This window comes from Neolamprologus multifasciatus, chromosome 23 (assembly GCF_963576455.1).
Source record: "Neolamprologus multifasciatus chromosome 23, fNeoMul1.2, whole genome shotgun sequence".
Lineage (NCBI taxonomy): Eukaryota > Metazoa > Chordata > Actinopteri > Cichliformes > Cichlidae > Neolamprologus > Neolamprologus multifasciatus.
The window spans coordinates 12,763,813-12,776,504 of NC_140460.1; the positions used below are offsets into that span (position 1 = coordinate 12,763,813).

General features: G+C 40.2%; 1 protein-coding gene across 3 annotated transcripts in view; it reads left to right on the forward strand.

Moving 5' to 3' along the window:
• cyfip1 (cytoplasmic FMR1 interacting protein 1) overlaps nucleotides 1-12,692 on the forward strand; it is a 37,772-nt gene that overhangs the window by 3,059 nt on the left and 22,021 nt on the right. For 2 of the 3 annotated variants that reach the window (XM_085150040.1, XM_085150042.1), the window contains exons 2-9: nucleotides 8,154-8,274; nucleotides 8,691-8,780; nucleotides 9,125-9,202; nucleotides 10,674-10,775; nucleotides 10,858-11,039; nucleotides 11,842-11,938; nucleotides 12,094-12,222; nucleotides 12,298-12,402. In XM_085150040.1, the coding sequence (XP_085006166.1) occupies nucleotides 8,158-8,274; nucleotides 8,691-8,780; nucleotides 9,125-9,202; nucleotides 10,674-10,775; nucleotides 10,858-11,039; nucleotides 11,842-11,938; nucleotides 12,094-12,222; nucleotides 12,298-12,402 (900 nt within the window). In that variant the 5' untranslated portion in view covers nucleotides 8,154-8,157. The remainder of the gene's footprint in view (nucleotides 1-8,153; nucleotides 8,275-8,690; nucleotides 8,781-9,124; nucleotides 9,203-10,673; nucleotides 10,776-10,857; nucleotides 11,040-11,841; nucleotides 11,939-12,093; nucleotides 12,223-12,297; nucleotides 12,403-12,692) is intronic. The other variant, XM_085150041.1, reaches the window with a different exon arrangement.

Sequence of the window (12,692 nt, forward strand, 5' to 3'; positions counted from 1 at the left end):
CTTTAAATAATACACCTCAGGTAATAGATTATAGCAAACTGTTCACACTGTAACACAGCAGGAAGCTGCTGAGAGGCTTCTGTGTTTTATATCTGTTAAGTTCTGCAGATGTGAATCTGTTGGCCCTCTTAAGACTGAATCAGCTTTATGCAAAAAAATCTCTCCATCTTTTGCTTGTAGAAGTAAACGAGTAAGTAGGGTTTGCAGTTTGAGGCTTGACCTTCATTCTGGTAAAACTGGAAATGGGGGCAGTGAAGTGTGTGAAAACCATAGATGGAAATACAATATATAAGGTAAAAACGTAGTTTGTGCAATTGTAATGAGCTTGGAAGTCAAGTTTTGGTTTGAGCGTCTTTATCCTTCAGCAGAGTCTTAAGTCTCTGAGCAGCTCTCTGTGAGGATCTTCAGGAATAGTTCTCCAGGCTTCTTGGAGGACATTCAAAGCTCTTCTTTGGATGTTTCTGCCTTTTGTTCTGTTATCTGTCAGGATGATCCCACGCTGCTTCAGTGATGTTGAGGTCCGAGCTCCGGGAAGGCCCATCCATGACTGATAGTGTTCCCCTGTGTTTTTTTCTATCCAGGTATGCTTTCGCTGCATAGGTAGTGTGTTTGGGATAATTGATGAAGCCGTGGCAAATTAGATACTTTCCAGATGCTCATAATGATCATAATGTGATGGGACTTTTCTGTAACACCGCTGACTGAAATGCTGCACACTATGACACGGCCTCCACTGTGTTTTACAGATTGCTGTAGTCAATTACCTTTGTACCCAAAATGACGATAATTGTACCATTTGGCTAGGGGGTTAGGGTTAGAAATACCTTCAAATTTATTTATCTTTTAGTGTTTTTACCCTGTGGTATAGAAATGGTACCAAGTATTTTCCTTAGTCATAACGACTTATCATAACGACACTACTCAAGAATCAAGATTAACTCGCGATTTTTGCAAAGTTTGGGTCGGGATGATGTTGTAGGTGTCGTGCAGCGAGGAAATGTCACTTCAGGTGAACGCGGGGATATTTCAAAGATGCTTTTCAGGGGCGGATCTGGAGAAATTTTCTGAGGGTGGTATGGAAATCAGATGGGGTGGTAAAATCAAAGCCCTTTTTTTTGTTACACATATGCAAATGTTAGATTCTTTAATATGTGCTATATGTGGTTAAAATACACATATACATGTGTTTCATATAAACCTAGTCTGTAACTTTTATATTGGCTTTAGCCCCAATAATTAAACACTTCAGTTACGTTAAAAAATGCAAATTTTTAGTTTATTGTGTAGCCTAATAAGTATAAAATCCAGAAAGCTACACAACATGAGGTGGACCAGTTAGAAACACAAGTCTAACTTGAGTTTCACCATCTTTTATTAGAAATAATTACATTGTTACATGCTTACGTTTACACAAAATATCAGAAATCTGCACGATTGGTTGCTACTGACAACAAGAAACAAAGCTGTTTCCCATTTTTAAGGGGGCAGTATGCAATATATTTAGTTTTATAATTTATATTCATTGTTAATTGTAGCTAGGCTCAAAGGGTTAATGTTAGCTTATTGTAATAAACAACATTGTCATGTGCAAAGGGTGGCACTTTGGGTGGCAAGCGATTATCTGCTGGCCCCACAGTAGATCCGCCCCTGCTGCTTGGACGGATGGATCAGCTAATTCGACTGCCAAATTGATTCTGCACTGATAACCAAAAGCTTTGTGTTGTAACCTGCAAATAAGAAAGTGCAAAACAGTTTTCACACCTCTGTCATGAAAAACATCTCTGACTTCCTTCAGGCTGGTACCGTTTCATGCACCCAGCGAATGGCGTTAGTCGACGCAGCTGTGTTGTGTTGCCTGGTTGCCACGTTTGGAAACACATGTGAGCCTGATGTTGTGCAGGGTTTAGATTTACATCTGTTTGTTTTTTCACTTGAGAGGAATATGAAGCGTATGTGGCTTCCTCCCTGCGTGCTGATGTGAAAATCCTCTGAGAGTGTGATCCGCTGCTCTTTGTTTAAAGTGTCATGTTTTTATCTTTTTATGTGACGTGTGACAATTACACTCCAGCAGTGCCAAGCATACAGTCAGAGAAACTGATGCTTCCTTTTTTTTAAAAAGAAAGCTGCACAGCTGCTGTTTGCAGAAAATAACCTTAAAAGGTCAATTTACAGAAAAAACACATAGTTTTACCTTTTGTCTTTAGCTGATTTTTTTTTCATGTTTCAAATGATTGTCATACTGCACACAGTTAGAAATGTTAAATATCCAACTGCTTACCGTTATTTATTTATTTATTTATTTATAGCTTTTTATTTTTTTATTTTTTTTTTTATTTATTTATTTTTAAATCACCCATCCACCATTCTTCTAATTCCACCTCTAAATTTCTATTTTGGCATCTCCTAGAGTGGCTTTGGTTGATTCACAGCTCAAAATAATCCTCCTTTATCTGATAATTTGGCATTAATCTCAGTCTCTGTGTAAAATGAGCCGTTACCCCCCTCCCTCCCCCAAGATAACTTTATTCTGATTGGCTGCCTCTCACAAGCAGAAGGTTTAAAGAGCTGGTGAGTGGGAGGGAGATGATCGTGTTAGGGATATCCCCTCTTTGTGACCTCAGTGGTTAGAGAGTCGAAAAAAGTGCGGTGAAGCTGTAGGAAGTCTGGTGAATTTTTATATTTCATGCACAGCCCACCTACAATTGCTCTTTGCCCCTTCAAACATACAGGCAGTTTTCTTTGGGATCAGCACTTTGCCAGATTGTACCTCTTGTTTCTTTCTTGATGGTTTTCTCGTTTATGATAATTGCTCGGCCGATGTTTAGCTTGTGTTTGCGTCTGTCTGGCACACCTCGGCCACAAGCTTGATGGTGGTTTTAATCTTCTTATTGCACTGTTACGCCTGCAGACACATTCAGGAGTGTGTGCAACAGCTCACAAGCTAACAGGCTAAAATAACGCTTGTATGAGGACATAACTCTAGACATGTTAACAGGAACTGTGCACTGAAGTCAAGGTTCCTTTTTTCTTACATACAGGACATGGTTTCCCTCCTGAGTTAAAGCTGATCAGCAGACTCAGCAGCAGTTGTTCTTCATGCTTACATCTTTTTTTCCCTCTGCAGCAGTTTTTTTAGTTAAAAAAAAAAAAGATCTTTGTTGAAATTTGCATCTCCTTTTTTATTGGTTACTTTCGGTTTTAGTGGACATGAGGGTAAATTAGGAGTTCTTCCCCCGTACTGAAGTCGACCACGCATCACATGCTCTGTCTCTGTGGTTCATACTTCCCTGTTTTGCCAGTTTTTGATGACTGATCTGTAGTCTGTAATGGTGCTTACTTAACTGTTGGCAGTTCATCTTTGTTTGGCTAATTCATAAACCATCAGCTCTATGCATCTATTCCCAGCTGACTTCCTTCTGTTTTTTTGTAAAACTGTTTTGCAACGAGCCAAATCTATTTTTACTCCCAGGTCAAGAAAACATTTAATAAGAGCACAAGTTGCATATAAATGTATTTCTTGTGCTCCGCCTCAGTGGAGCTAAAGTAACAGGACTGCATTTTTGTGTTGGTTGGCTCTGATATTAAAAAAATGACTGTGAGATTGCAGTGCAATCAATGAAAATCAATGCTGTCAGTCAATATGAATTCAAGCTCTGACTGCTGGCTATTGCAAAAGTCAGCCTTGCAGATATTTTGTTCTATGTTGAAAGCAGTTATTTGGTAGTGTGTTCAACAGTGAATTATTAAACTTAAAAAAGAAGAAACCTGTGCTTTTACATCAGTGGAGCTGAACTGCAGGTGCTACAACAGGTCTGACTAAAGTAAAAGAAAAGGTTAATCTGAAAGTGAAATGTTGCACAATAACTTATTTTGCCAAAATGCTATTTTTTTTAAATAAAAACTGCAATAATGTCACAAACCTTAGTCATTTTGTCGTCTCAGATTTTTTAAGAAAAGACAACTTGTCACCATCTAGACTGTAACTGTCTGCCTCTTCCTCTTCCCATGGCAGAAGTTTCTAATGATGAGCTCAGTGTTTGGACAGTAATCCCTGACTGCTCTTAACCCAGTTTATCACATTTTGCTCTACTTTTGGATCTCTGTGATGTCAGAGAGAGCTGATATGTTTAATCTGGTAATCTAAGGATCAGAAGTTCCACTTTCCTGCTATTCCAATTATTTGTCAGAGGCATCCAGTCACAATAAAGCTAGTTTAAAGACGCGGATTCCAAACTCACCAAAACCAGACTAGCGGTGGTCCAGTTCTGGGGAGGAAGGGGAGCTCAAATGGTTTGTTTCACTCACTGAGGCTCCACTAAGGCTCGGTATGAGATAAAAGAGGATTTGGGTTTGGGGGGGGATCTGTGAATTATGCAAAGCTATTGTATAGTTAAACATTTTTTTTTAAAAAGTGGAGCTGGAAGTGAAGTGTTTTCAAAGACACTTTTTTTTTGTTTTGTTTTGTTGTGAAACTTTTTATGCAATCTCATTAATGTGAGGAAGTCTAAACAGTGCCAAGCAACTGTTTGTGTATGTGCATCAGAAGAGCAGCTGCACATGTTCTATAGATATCACTATGGAGTGCATGCCTTAGCTTGTGTTCCACCATCCAGGTCTTTGGTATTCATTTGATGATGAATATAAGCTTATCACAAAAACTAAGAATATATGTTGTTAGAAAATGCATTTGTGGGTTGAGCAGCAGAGTTAAGTGGGCTGTGCCAATGCTAAACAGCTCATTCTGCTACCGACACGTGTTTGGTGACGTTTATTGGTATGGTGACCAAGTTAGTGATCAGCATGAGGAAGAGGTGCACGGCTGTTATGGTTCTTCCATATGCTGCTGAGGCCTTTTAATTGAATAAATTGTGAATATGTCTTGTTTCTTTAGACTTCAACCATCAAATTCAATAAATAACACCAAAGGAGATGATAACTCTGACACAGTTGTTTTATAATTTTGTGTATCTGACTGTATTAAGATGAATGAGCTTCTATTGTTCTTCGGTGTGGATGACAACACTGAAGCCATGATTAAATGTTCTTTTCTTAGCATCAACCACCAAATATCCCATGAGTCATACGGGTGGGGCCGTGGCTCCAGCTCACCAGAACAGTTTACAGATTTAGATGAACCATTCATAAATCCTGATGATACTTTCAGCCTTTTAATTTTAAATGATTTGTTTTGGGTGGGGGTGTCATTACATATAAAATCAATAAAATATGAAACATTTGTGATGTTAGGCTTGAAGGTTTACCTTTTGAAATGATGATGGTGATGGTGATAACACATCCCATCATATTCGGAGGTGGTTAGAAACATGCGGAACTAAAACCAGATTTAGTGTTTAGATTGTGACTCTTGGCGCGGGTTTAAAATGAATTTGGCTGCAGTTTCTAACAGAGCTTACATTTGTTTTTCAGCCCTGAAAGTTTCATGTGCAGATGCTCTGAGGTGTGTAACCAGGGAAGTATTCATCGTATGAAAGTAAACTTTTGGATGGCATAAATAAACGCAGTCAAGTTGCCGTACACAAAGAATTGGCTGATTTTCATGCTGATGCAGACTTTTAAAAATCTATTTAGTTGCGTAATTTTTTTTCCATGGTATGTTTCCATCTGCTGATCAGCAGCTCGGTGACCCCTTCGGTGATCCCGCACACGCTGTGACCGCTGAGCTTTTGTTTTGGTGGTCAGTTGGTGTGAATTGTTGGACTCGCTGTCAGTTCTGATTGCAAAAGGTCTTTTGATTGTTGGGTATCAGTGACGCTGGACAGTCAGCAGCAGTGAGAATGCAAAGCAAAGCAGAGCATACCAAACACCTCCTAATACAGCTCATCTGTCCACTTTTAAACTAAATCTGTTGACCACATGCAGCATCAGGATGCATCACAAAAACACTAAATACACAATAACAGAATTAAAAGAAGCCTAAAATCTTTCAAAAATAAATTATAGAATGAATTCAAATTATAGAATTGATTAAAGTGACACGCAAAACTCGAGCAGCATCAGCAGAATAAATGAAATGTAATTATACGCTTGAAGGTTTTGGGAACAACACAGAAATAAGCTCAAAGTATAAAAAATCAAAAACATTTCTCAGAAAGCACTAAATTAGACACTAAATACGTCTGTAAAAGTTTTATAAAGGAAACGGGCTCCGACGAAGCAGTTTGTCAGAAAGCAAATGGTCAAACAATAAAAAATTATCCTTAAAGAAATGAGCAGCCAGTGCAGAGTCATTGATGATGTATTTTTTAAAATGAAATAAAATAACTGGGACATGTGGCACACTATTGCGCTCATGAAACACAGTCCTGTGGTCGGATGGGTGAGGAGGTTTCTTCCCGTAAAAAGGGAGTTTTTCTTTCCCACTCTCGCCAAAGTGCTTGCTCATAGAGGCTCATATGATTGTGTTATTGTAGGGTCGCCTTGAGGCGACTGTTGTTATTATTTGGCACTGTATAAATAAAATTGAATTGAACTGAGGCAGGAAAAATGTGCCAAGATTAGCAGGTAAATAAAAAAGCTGCTGTCGGATTGGTGGGCTGCTCATCGCCAAAGAAATGAATTTTGGTCAGTACTAATAGTAGATTAATTAAACTTTAAATAGCGACGAGTTTCTCCTTTTTTTTAAATCTTATTTACTTAAACTTTGAACTATGATTCAACTGCATAAACTGGACAGAATGACGATGGACTTTTGTGGAGAGGAAAAAGGAATTGTTGTGCTGAAAGGCCGAACGAGAGAATCATTGTAAAACTGAATGTGGTAAAACAGTCTGACTTTCATCTCCATTATCTCGTTTTCACATTAGACACGTTTGTCACTGTAGGCCGAGACAGTGACTGAAGTTGAACGTAATAGCCCAGTGAGATTGTTGTTTTCAGCGGTGCTGAGGTTATGATTCAGCAGTGAGCTCGTTGGCTGAGGCTTTGGACAGGAAGTGTCCGGACAGTCTGAGGCTGTTGCATAAAGGGGAATCTAAACATGGTGTGTTTAGATTCTCTTCAAAGAATAAGCTCAAGCTTCTCTGTCTGCCGCTGCATCGTTTCACTGTGTTTGAGGTCCTCAGTATGACTTTAGCAACCCCCCCACCCCACCCTTATTCTGCTGCCTGCAGGCTGACAGACCAGCCGACAGGTTAATACCTGGCACCTGAGCTGCCTCCTGCAAATAAAATCTCTGCTGTCTTAGTTTAAGCCGTGTTAGCGGAGCTACTTTAGAGAATGCACTGTGGGTTAGTAGGTTAGTTTACCTCTGACCTCTGGCCTCTCAACATCTGTCTTGGTTTAGAGTTTTGAACATTTGCCTATTTTAGCATGAGGGTAAAACAAAATCCAGGCTTAAATAAAGTCTCCCAGCTTTTAGCTCTTAACGGACTGAATCCAAACTCCACCTCGAACCCTACATGTGCCACCAGTGACCTGGTGGATGATGTTTCTACCTAACGTTTGTAATCTGCAGCCAAACGTCTGACATTACGCTCGGTGCCTGTTCATGTTTCTCTCAGGGCAAATTCAATTACGGAATAATAACTCGTGTCACGTTGCACTTTATTAACAGTTTGTGTGACTGATGAGTCATGTCAGCCTCAGTGTTACTTTTTGTTTTAGTGCTGTTGTCTTTCCAGCTGCATGCAGGTTGGTAACAGTGTGATGAGCTACAGAGGGTGTCAATATGTGCAACCAGCATAAAACAGTAGAAGTATTTACTGTAACAGACAATGGCACGTTTGACTTATTTCCTGCGTAGCTAAAGTGTTGGCTGTTAAAAAACATAAAATGGTATAAGATTAAGATGTTCTTTACTCTGAGGGTTTACTTTGGTCGTTCTAATGTTGCACTTGGTTGAGCGTTGAAGCCTATGGGACATTTAATGTTAATAACAGCTCTGATCGTATCTTTTGCCCCACATTATAATAATGGGAAAACTAAGCCTGGAATGAATCAAACTGAACTTCTTTTAAAGTGAGAAAAATATTAAAATACGACATCACTGGGCTGAATCTCATGGAGTATTTCGAAGGTAGAAAATATTCTGACCTGATTCAGCTGAAATCATCAAAGATGTTATAATGAGCAGCAGTTTAAGTTTACCCTTTGGACATAATTAGTAAATTTGTTTCTTTTCTTGTGCTTTTCAGCAGCATGACGACTGCAGTGACCTTAGAGGATGCTCTCTCCAACGTGGACCTGCTGGAGGAGCTGCCGCTCCCCGACCAGCAGCCATGCATCGAGCCCCTCCCCTCCTCCGTCATGTACCAGGTCAGTACTCAGGAAACCTCAAAGCACACTTCTTAACATAAATAATAGGAATGATGCTGGGTCACTGCAAACATAAACATACGCCCACATGTAAGTGCAAACAATGTGCAGTGTATGAGCATACCTTATGGACACATTTAACCCACTGATTCCTCAGTGAAGTACATTTAACCGCTGTGAGAACCAGCAAGGTGTATCAGCAAGCTCCACAGATTCCAGAAATACGATGAAATCGCCCCGTTAGATATAATTATCTAATCTAATGATGGCTTATTGTGACCAGCTGTGAAGTGTTCAACATGAAGTTCAGAGGAGAAGAAATCGAAAGTGATTTGGTTTCAGTATACAGATGTTCTTTATCCGCGTGAGCGCTGTTATACGATGCTTACCTTTCATTTTCCGTCTTTTCATCACAGCCCAACTTCAACACCAACTTTGAGGACAGGAACGCGTTCGTCACCGGGATCGCCACGTACATCGAGCAGGCCACCATCCACTCCAGCATGGTACAGTACATCGTTCACGCTCGCTCTGATTTCAGATCGCTCGCTTTTGTCTTCTGACTTACTGGGAAAAATAAATCTGTCAGAATTGGGTCAAAGGCCTGCTGGAAACGGGGCCTGGGAAGGTTCCCACCATTTGGTGTTTGTCTGGTAGGCAAACACAAACAGGATCCAAACCCAGAAGGAAATGACCCAGGGACAGACGATGCTTTGTGTCCCATTAGCGAGGGATGATGGTTCGGGGTCTCTGCGTGCAGGCAGGGCGGGTTTCAATGCATGCATGCTTTGTTGTGAATCACTGCAGATCGTTTCTTTAATCGCTGATGCAACTGGTTTTGTTCATGTAGAACGACATGCTGGAGGAGGGGCAGGAGTACGCTGTCATGCTCTACACCTGGAGGAGCTGCTCACGTGCAATACCACAGGTAATACTACAGAGCGCGTTACTGCTTTGGTTGTTCTCAGGGCAGTGAGTCAGTGTGTAGAGAGAAAATGACATCAGACATCTTAAATGTATTTATTTTTGTTTTTCTCTACAAGGAGGAGTGATGAAAAAAGTGAATGAATAAGTTAATGATCTAATTAATATATGCACACTGGTAAATTCATCAACAGAGGTACAAAATAATTGTAGATATCAAAAACAAAAAAGTAAAAAGTTTGATATTTTAGTTCTAATTTGCTTTTGGGCCATATTTTTTCATTTTCATTTTTTTTTCCACTTACCTTTGCATGTTCCAGTTTAAATGTATGTATTCTAATAGTTAAATAATAGTTAGTACTATATACCTTATTATTAGTATAACAGGAACTTTATTGGGTGTTTATTTCATCGTCACTCTTTTATTATTTTTCACAATTTCAAAAGACAAACAAAAAAGAGAAAATATTTAACAATAAGCAGAGGAATAAGTGATGATGCAGCATAAAGCTGAGATATCAGTTTGTCACATTTGCCAATGAACTAATTAAATTTTATTTATATAGCGCCAAATCACAACAACGCTCGCCTCAAGGCGCTTTATATTGTAAGGTAGACCCTACAATAATACATACAGAGAAAAACCCAACAATCATATGACCCCCTATTAGCAGTTTGGCGACAGTGGGAAGGAATAACTCCCTTTTAACAGGAAGAAACCTCCGGCAGAACGAGGCTCAGGGAGGGGCGGCCGGAAGGAAGACAGGATAAAAGACATGCTGTAGAAGAGAGCCAGAGATTGATAACATGTATGATTCAGTGCAGAGAGGTCTATTAACACATAGTGACTGAAAAAGAAAAACTCAATGCATCATGGGAATCCCCCAGCAGCCTAATTCATGCTTATTATTCATTTTGATGCTAACTGGGACTTTAGTTTATTTTCAGATCATTTAAACTAAAAACAAAAACGGAATCATTATTTGTTTAATTCCTATCTTTGGTCTCTTGTAGTGGATCTCAGGTTGATCATAGATGTGATGTAATGATATTGTTTTTATTTTTGTGTTGATTTCTGCTGAAATTTCTTTTTATTTCATGAACATTAAACTGATTGGATGATGAAAACGTGAACAGTAAAAAAAATTTTTTTTAACCAATTTCATAGTCGAGCCTTTTGATTAAACTGCATTGTGCACATCTGATGGTCACCTAAAGCTGGGATGTTGGTTTGTGACACCGCGGTGCTAACGCTGACGATGCAACAGAGGGCTGAGTGAGGCAGAAAAGAGTTAACTTTAGTAGAGTCATACTTGGTGCTGTCAGTAGATGAGGTGGAGGAGGGTCAGACTGTTCTGTCACTGCTGATTCTTTAAGAATCTGCTGTAACTAGGACCCAGTCAAAAAAAAAAGTCATGTTTTAATTTGGTTCAAAGGTCACACTCTGCTCTTTCCGTTTGTTTCTTTCTTCTCAGGTGAAATGCAACGAGCAGCCCAACAGAGTGGAGATCTATGAGAAGACTGTCGAGGTGCTGGAACCTGAAGTCACCAAACTGATGAACTTCATGTACTTCCAGGTATCATCACAATTTTGATCAGCAGATACTGATGATGACCGGCCGTCTCTAAATCCTCTAAAGCTGCTTTATTTTCCCACAGCGCACAGCCATCGATCGTTTCTGCGGCGAGGTCCGCCGTCTGTGTCACACCGAGCGCAGGAAGGACTTTGTCTCCGAGGCGTACCTGCTGACCCTCGGGAAGTTTATCAACATGTTTGCCGTGCTGGACGAGCTGAAGAACATGAAGTGCAGCGTCAAAAACGACCACTCGGCGTACAAACGGTACTCCATAAAACACACACTCTCCTGCGCTCACGAGGCCGGTCAGCCCCACAGACACTAGATGGCAGCATCAGTCAGCAACCTGGAAACCATTTACTGTCCCCTTCCTGATCTCGGTGTTGGAATATATGGAATTAATCATATGGAGTATGATAAAGAGCAGAGGCTCATTCGACCCTCCTTGCTTCTGCTTTGACTTATTTGTCTGCGTGTCTGCAGGTTTACAGATGCAAAGTGTCTGAACAGAAATCAGTAAAAGAGCTTCCCGCATGCGGTCAGACATTCAGAGCTTCAGTATGATGTCAAAGTGTTCATAGTAAACACGATAAAAGTTCATGTTCATTTATTTGTTTTCTCCCTTTTAACTTGCTCAGCTTTGGAGACACATTTTAGGACGTTTGAGGAAAATGAATCAGTCCAGTTTTGCCTGCCTAACATCAGGGAGTTGTCAGGATGACCTTTTTAACACTCAGCGCTAAAGGGCTGATGGGTATTATTGTCTCCATACTGGGCAGGCGGTCACATTTGTGAATGCAATAATGCCAGAACAAAGTGACGCGTCATATGATGTCTCGATTTGATACCATAGGTGCATCTAGTAAAAGTCTCCGTCACGTTTGAATCTCAGCGAGCTTGACTTCAGCGGTAGCACTCCCATCAGTGTTTCTTCTCGATGTAAAATACATAAGTTGATCTCTGGGAATTTCAAGTGCAGCTGACGTATGTGTTCACGTCTCTCTCTGGTATAGAGAGGCTGTGTTTGGTCTTTAAAACTAATGCACAATTTCTCTCCTCTGTTCAGAGCCGCTCAGTTTCTCAGAAAGATGTCGGAGCCTTCGTCCATTCAGGAGTCTCAGAATTTGTCCATGTTTCTGGCTAATCACAACAAAATCACCCAGGTTGGTCTAAATAATGTAAAACACTCTTCGCAGCATTCATAACGTCAAATATCTTTTATATACGGTCATTTCTCCATATTCTTTGGCACACATTGACTGAGAAGAATTTGACAAGTAAATATTTTAATATTAAACTCTTGTGTACCCTCTGCCAGTCGTTGCAGCAGCAGCTGGAGGTGATCCACGGATATGAAGAGCTGCTGGCGGATATCGTGAACCTGTGTGCCGATTACTACGACAACAAGCTGTACCTCACTCCCAGCGAGAAACACATGCTGCTCAAAGTAAGTGACGTTGTGGAGGTTCTTTTTAAACCAGAGCGCTGTGCACAGAGTAACCACAGCTCTCCTCTTCTCCAGGTGATGGGCTTCGGCTTGTACCTCATGGATGGAAACAGCAGCAACATCTACAAACTGGATGCCAAGAAGAGAATAAACCTGAGCAAGATCGACAAGTTTTTCAAGGTACGGCGGGACGTGTGACATGAACACCAACACCGGTTCAGCACTCACAAAAAACTGGAAAAACAAAAAACCGATGATGAGTGATACGTTATATAAAATTTATTTTTACGGCTGTTTGATGTATTTAGGAAATAAATACTGAAACTTCAAACCATGGAATAAAATCCCACATGTAAAAAGCTAATGGTAATGCTAGCTTTATTGATCGTCAAATCAGTGTTTAAAATGCTAGTTTCCACCTCGTGGTTGTCATCATGGTTGCTGTCCACGGTTTTAAATGGTTCGTGTGT